A 7,454-nucleotide genomic window follows, 5' to 3' on the forward strand; every position below is an offset into this window, starting at 1 on the left:
ATATTTCATTTTGGAGCCCACACTAATTGGCCGGCCCGTATCCTAAAATTAATCTGCACTGATTTAAGAAGATGGAAATTCCGAGCAGACAGTTAGAAATCACTTGGATCTTTGTTGGTTCACTTTTTCTGTTTTGATTCCGTAGGAGGAAAAGTGTAGTCGTTTGATATGCAAACGTTGCTGTACAGTTTAGCAAAAAAATACATGAGATGATGTGAGTAAATCATTTCACCCCTTTTCCTGGAAAAGAAAAATGCCCAGAATGCTGCTTGAAGAATTATGCCATACATCAGATCAAGACCAAATTATAACAAAGAAAGCAACCATTAATCCATTAATCCGAAGTTAACAAACAAATAAGGAAAACAAGATGGCAGATAGTAAACGATGTTACAAACCAATGAGTCCATTGGCAGAACCCAATAACAGCTTTAAAGATCAGGAATTTTTAATTCTAATACTCATCACCCTCATCATCTTCACCTTCAGCAGACTCTGCCCCAACTTCCTCATAGTCCTTCTCAAGAGCAGCCAAGTCCTCCCTAGCTTCTGAAAACTCTCCTTCCTCCATACCCTCACCAACATACCAATGCACAAACGCACGCTTAGCATACATGAGATCAAACTTGTGGTCAATCCTCGAGAACACCTCTGCAACACTGGTAGAGTTTGAAATCATGCACACAGCCCTCTGAACCTTGGCCAAGTCACCACCAGGAACCACAGTGGGAGGCTGGTAGTTGATTCCGCACTTGAACCCAGTTGGGCACCAGTCCACAAACTGAATGGTCCTCTTGGTCTTGATTGTGGCCACAGCCGCATTCACATCCTTTGGAACCACATCTCCCCTGTACATCAAACAGCAGGCCATGTACTTCCCATGTCTTGGATCACACTTGGCCATCATGGAAGCCGGCTCGAAGGCCGTGTTTGTGATTTCAGCCACCGACAGCTGCTCGTGGTAGGCCTTCTCGGCGGAGATCACAGGGGCATAGGAGGAAAGCATGAAATGGATTCTTGGGTATGGGACCAAATTGGTCTGGAACTCTGTCACATCCACATTGAGCGCCCCATCAAAACGCAGAGAAGCAGTGAGTGAGGAAATAACCTGTGTACCACAAAACCCAATTCCTCATTCACATTCGCAATTGAAATGCATAATAATAATCAATCAGTTTCAATCCACACCAACAATGTCAAATTTTATACCTGAGAAACGAGCCTGTTGAGGTTGGTGTAAGTGGGTCTCTCAATGTCAAGCGATTTGCGGCAGATATCATAGATGGCTTCATTGTCAAGAAGCACAGACACATCAGTGTGCTCCAAGAGGGAGTGAGTGGACAAGACGCTGTTATAAGGTTCAACAACAGAGGTTGAGACCTGAGGGGATGGGTAAACTGTGAAACCCAGCTTTGATTTCTTTCCATAATCTACAGACAGCCTCTCCAAGAGCAGAGATCCAAGACCAGAGCCAGTTCCACCTCCAACAGCGTGAAACACCAGAAACCCTTGAAGCCCAGTACAGTTATCCGCAAGCTTTCTGATGCGGTCAAGGCACAGATCCACAATCTCCTTCCCAACTGTTCAAACAACTCAAGGACACCATAAATTTCGAGTTTACATACATTTATTAGTTATAATCTCTTGAAATTGCAAAATTGAAAATGGGGTTGGGGTTGGGGTGGAGATTCTTACTTGTGTAGTGGCCTCTGGCGAAGTTATTGGCGGCGTCTTCTTTGCCGCTGATGAGTTGCTCTGGATGGAAGAGTTGACGGTAAGTTCCGGTCCTCACCTCATCGATGACGGTGGGTTCAAGATCCAGGAACACAGCACGGGGAACGTGCTTTCCGGCTCCGGTTTCACTGAAGAAAGTGTTGAAGGCATCGTCTCCACCTCCTACAGTTTTGTCACTTGGCATTTGTCCATCAGGCTGCAAAAGAAACCCAAAATACATGAGCAAAAAGAAAGAGATAAAGAAACCCAGAAAAAAAGAAGAAGATGAAGAAGAAGAAGACCGACCTGAATGCCATGTTCGAGGCAGTAAAGCTCCCAGCAGGCGTTACCCACTTGGATTCCAGCCTGACCAATGTGGATTGAGATGCACTCTCTCATTTTCTCTTACTTGTTTGTTGGGAGAGGATGACCCAAAGACGTATACAAAGACGTCTGGGCTAAACAGAGCAACCGAGGGTTTTCAGATTTGGGGATTTGAATTGTGAAACGGGGGAGCTTTGTTTCAGACTATATAAAGAGATATGGATTTCGGGTTGTTTTCAAATTTTGAAAAAAATAACATAAAGCTGGTGGGGTCCACTCCTTCTGACCGTTGTCGATCTAATTTTGGATATGAATTTGAAATTTGAATTGTGAAGCGCCAGAATCAACTAGTTCTAGTGGGCTGGACTCACCTAGTACTTCGGGTTGTTGCCTTGTGGCCCATACCATTATCATCAACCTGGCCTTCTGGCCCATAATGATGGATTTGGAAAGTTTCTTTCACAAGGAATAAATCATTTATATTTGTAATTGGTTGAGACTTGAGAGTGTACACATTTTAGGCTTTAATATTTTAAAGACAGAACCCAAACCCATGTCATAGCATAAGATTTCAGCTTCACTAAGCTACTTGTAGCTTGCTTTTCCTTGGATTCTCTCCTAATACCAAGACTGATTATGGACTTGAACTATGATACACTCATACACATGCCAGAGAGCATCATTAAGATAGGAACATAGAAATTTTACAAATGTAAAGGTCTCTCGAAGGTTACACTCATACCCACAACGAACAATCATAAGCACTTTGTGAAAAGTAAGTAAACATTATTAGATTCCATTGATTCATTCTCTTTTTGTTACTGGGTCCATTACAAGCTATGATATACACATGCATTGTATACTCCTAAACAGTTTGCATTACTTTACAGACATCCTGGAGCATAAACCATGCTTACATACTTTTCATAAAGTTTGAAACTTTGAATCCATGCTTGTGTGATTCACTGATTCTGCTACCAGCTGTGACTCTATGAGTGTGAGTGTCTAACATATGGTCTTGACACAGGCCCAAGACCATAAATCTATAGCCCAATTCATGGTCACTAACTCACAGTTGACTGGAATATCTGAGCAGTTAAAGTTTCTTAGAGTCCAAACAGAGCCTGAGTTGGACTGTTCGATTGACTTGTCAATCTCATGAGTCTAGACTCAAGAAGACCACCCGTGATCATCTGCAATAAGACGTCAACATCTCTAAATGTCACTAATCTTGTATTGGGAACTATTAATGAAAATTACAAGAGGAGAATAATTAAGACTGTGACAAGTTGAGGGTCCCCAAAGTGTGGTGCAGATGAGATTTTGGTTGTGTAGGAGTTGCACAATGAATGGACCACTTCACTTCTTTTTCCATGATATTCAGGAGTTCATACCATTATTAAATCTTCAACACTGCTGTCATGATTTATATATTAACATAGCTTTTGAGTTTTCAACATAAAAGGTGCCTTCAAAACAAGAATGATATACAATAACAAATTCATTTACCGGGTCATGCAAATTAATTAACCCATTTTTAATTTATCGAAAATCAATCTCTTCATGTTTAACCATGTTCAACACTTATAAAATTAATTAAGGAAACTCTGTGCGGCCGTGGTCCTTGCCTCCAGATTGTGGTCCTATTAGCTTCAACTTTTGCATGCTTGGCCCAAAAAAAATAAATTTAAATAATTTCAAAGACTATAAACTACAGAATATGAATTAAACCCTTACTTTAAGAAGCATATCACATGCCTGCATACCACACACAGTGTTCGCTAAACATAAACTAGGACAAGATTAGTTCACCAAAACGGATCTATTGTCCCCAAAAGGAGCTACAATTTGACCAAAGCCACTTCAACTTATAGATAAATCCTTTTCGGCTTAAAAACACTAATTGGGCTATGTTTTATTTTTATATAGCTGCTTCCATTAACATATTACCCAAAACTTTGATTATACTTTTTTGGAGCCGACCCTATTTCTCTCTGTACTTTGATGAAACACTTAAGCATATTCTCGTTTATATTATATTTACTCATCAACATTTTAAAAAGCTTATTGGGTAATTAGATTAAGGTTAGTACGTCGGCTTCATATCACAGGCTGGCTGCTGTCACACTTATGATAACATCAAGATTATGAAGAAAATACGATGTTATGGAACAACATATGTTCCATCATTGTTTAGTTTTTAAACTGAGTTATCATAATGGTTTGCTAACATGCAGCTTCCAAGAAGATGCCAGTCACAAGCTCCAAATTATGGTCTTTGAACAATTAAATAACCATTGTCTCTTTGTATTGCCTATCAGTTTATAATATGATTACAAGGTTGAAATTTTTTCATATTCTGAATTGTAAATTGTACTGGTTTGTCATCACTTGTTCGTCAAGATCCTAAATTGGTAGGTAATTAATGCTTATTAATTTACACGCCAATATTTTATGCCGATTTGACAGCTTGTATACTTATATCCTAAGTTGTAGTTAAAATCGTAATATATATGATCAATCAAGTACTTATCATTAGCTTATTTGGTTCATCATTCATTGTTCAACAATTTGACCTTGTTACTCATGCATGCGTGAAATTTTACGAAAGCTTGTTATGGCTGTGTTAAAAACTTAAAACCAGAGCAACATCTTTTAAGCAGAGAATTTTTGTCATCTTCTCCCTCACAAGATATTCAAATTCCTAGTTGTGTAAACTTTGACATTTTATTATTGCTGTCTTGTCCAATTCGAACTTGGTAAGATACTAAGATTTAGGTAATTGGGTCGAGCCCATATACGTGGACACCCAAATCTTGGAAAGACTAAGCCCAAATTGCAGCATGAATTTTGGGTTCATTTTTGGAAGATTGCATCTTGGATGTGACTCAGAGCATCACCATTAGAAGAATTTTGTCGGAGGCTTATTCTTAGACACATCAAATGAAGCTCAGAAATTCAATTAATTGTGACATTGATACTACGTGATGCTACTTTGATGTAATGGGAGATCGGTTAAAGAAGAAGCTGATGGCTCATGTGGAAACGAAGGTTCGCTTGAATTTGCCACCTCACCTACCCCTAATGTAACATGGCAACTAGTTCATTGTACCTTACTGGAGCAGACAAAAGATGCTGACCAAGCTGTTTTTAGAGCACCAAATCATGATTTGCTTTAAGATGTATTATAGAGCATAGATGCGGGGCATTAAGGGAGACTCTTTTTTGAGCATTCATAACTGGCACATTGCCTTTGTCCTAAGGGGACATGCCCCTAGTGATGACTTGCCTTTCAAGGGTCTGTCCCCAATTTGAATCCTGGGTCTTGACCATGAGTTCAAAATGATAAAGAAAAAATATCAATGCATGATTTTCTTCCAAAAATATTGTTTCAACTTTTTTTTTTTTGGGCCAATGGGTAAAATTTATTAAAGCCACAGGGGCTAAAACAAACAATACAACCGAGAAAATTAACAGAAGAAAGAGCAAAACAACTAAAACAACTTTAAGTTTTTATATAAATGTGAAATTTGAGAGAAACTCATACAACTTAGTCCAAAAGAAAAAATAATTTGTAGGAAGTGAAGAGGATTGTTTGAACAGTAAAGGAAAATTGTTGGTACGTCTAAACTCTAAAGAAAAGCTATAAGAATGTAAGTTTCAAATAACAGATATGGAGGAAAATGTATTTCTTACCAATCTATAAGACTATAACAATGATAATGATGTTTTAATTAAACAAACCCATTCTATGATTTGATAAAAGGAGAAAACTTCAAGTAACGATTACTTTTTAAAAAATAAGGATATTCTTATAATCTTATTTGAAGCTCCTTGTTGATGCAAATTTCCGTAAGAAAGTTACAACAACTTAGGGGTGGTGACTTGGCTGATCAGAAGCCTTGTCGGATGATGACGTGGATGTTGATTGAGATCTTCCTGTAGACAAACACAAGATCAAAGGAGATGGACCGGTGTGGTACCAGCCAAACACGCTCCGATGATGAAGTCAGTGATGTGTGTTTGATGGTGTTTGAATGGAAGTGAGGAAGAACATGTGATGAACTTGGGAGAATGGGAAGAACAAGGCAAATGTTCTGGGTTTATTCTCAGCAAGTCCAAGTGTGTTTTTGGTAAGCCAAAGTTTGTGCAAGTGTTTGCTTTGTGATGACTGGATGGATGGGATCCTGGCTTTGTGCATATAAGTTGGTTTATATAGACAAGGGAAGGTGTGGAGAGTAAGTTACCTGCATGTGATTGAGTGGCTGAGAGAGATCCACACGTTCGGTCATAACTAGTAGCATGCACAGCTACTCACCTCCTTTGCATTCAATGCTGCATTGAATGCAAGGATGGAAGATCAGGTGGAATGCCCCAATAGTCATGGCTGTGAGCTGGAATGTCTTACCTGTCAGAGAGTCACGTCAGGTGCACTTGAGTATGACGGTTCGTCCCAACGTGATCTTCTTTAGGATGGCGGTGGGAGGCCGAGCCGATCCGAACACATGTCCTCACGTGTAGACGTGAAACCCATGTGTGATCGGATCGGATTTAGACAAGTCGGCCAAGCCGATTAGGTAGGTAGTGCAGTGATCCTCTCAAGTGAAATCCGGCCGCAACTAGGTTCTGAGATGAAGATCACCAAAGCCGAGCCGATCCGAACTGGGAATGGAATGGACTGAGTTGATGTGGTGATGTGGAGATCCACGTCTGATCGTGATCGGTCATTGGTCCGGGCCGAGCCGAACCAATGGTTGAGATGATCAAGTGGTGACAAGATTGTCGAAGCACGTCTGATCGTGATCGGTCATTGGGCCGGGCCGAGCCGAACCAATGGTTTGAGATGATCAGGGGGTGACAAGATTGTCAAAGCACGTCTGATCGTGATCGGTCATTGGTCCGGGCCGAGCCGAACCAATGGTTGAGATGATCAGGTGGTGACAAGATTGTCGAAGCACGTCTGATCGTGATCGGTCATTGGTCCGGACCGAGCCGAACCAATGGTTGAGATGATCAAGTGGTGACAAGATTGTCCAAGCACGTCTGATCGTGATCGGTCATTGGTCCGGGCCGAGCCGAACCAATGGTTGAGATGATCAGGTGGTGACAAGATTGTCGAAGCACGTCTGATCGTGATCGGTCATTGGGCTGGGCCGAGCCGAACCAATGGTCGAGGTGTGACTGGAGAAAAATGATCTCCAGATCCGAGCCGAACTGATGGTGTCGAAAAAGACGATCTCTCGAATTCCTAGTGGATCCCAATGTCGGTTCGGATCGGATATGGGTAACCCGGAGGTAAGAGCCGATCTCAGATGTACATGTTGTTGGCATTTGCTGAGTTAAGATGATGACACAGATGGCTGGGTCTGACCAAGTTGACCATCAAAGAGTCTGAGCAAAAATGGGACTTGGTGTGC

At 40.9% G+C, this 7,454-nt stretch overlaps 1 protein-coding gene across 1 annotated transcript; it reads right to left on the reverse strand.

The window, feature by feature from the left end:
- Positions 1-305: 305 nt before the first annotated feature.
- On the reverse strand, positions 306-2,197 carry LOC147288576 (tubulin alpha chain-like). Its single transcript, XM_086239364.1, has 4 exons — positions 2,020-2,197; positions 1,696-1,930; positions 1,210-1,580; positions 306-1,108 (listed from the first exon to the last, which is right to left on the reverse strand). Exons 1-4 carry the CDS (start codon positions 2,110-2,112, stop codon positions 455-457), a joined length of 1,353 nt encoding a protein of 450 aa, XP_086095490.1. The 5' UTR covers positions 2,113-2,197; the 3' UTR covers positions 306-454.
- Between the last annotated feature and the right edge of the window lie 5,257 nt (positions 2,198-7,454).

Source organism: Dryas octopetala, chromosome 4, assembly GCF_963921425.1.
Source record: "Dryas octopetala chromosome 4, drDryOcto1.1, whole genome shotgun sequence".
Taxonomy (NCBI): Eukaryota; Viridiplantae; Streptophyta; class Magnoliopsida; order Rosales; family Rosaceae; genus Dryas; species Dryas octopetala.

Coding starts and splice junctions, on each gene's coding strand:
- LOC147288576 (XM_086239364.1), bottom strand. CDS start 2,112: ATGAGAGAGTGCATCTCAATCCACATTGGTCAGGCTGGAATCCAAGTG. Junction 1,581..1,695: donor CGCCAGAGGCCACTACACAA/GTAAGAATCTCC, acceptor TTGTTTGAACAG/TTGGGAAGGAGATTGTGGAT. Junction 1,109..1,209: donor TCAACAGGCTCGTTTCTCAG/GTATAAAATTTG, acceptor TGTGGTACACAG/GTTATTTCCTCACTCACTGC.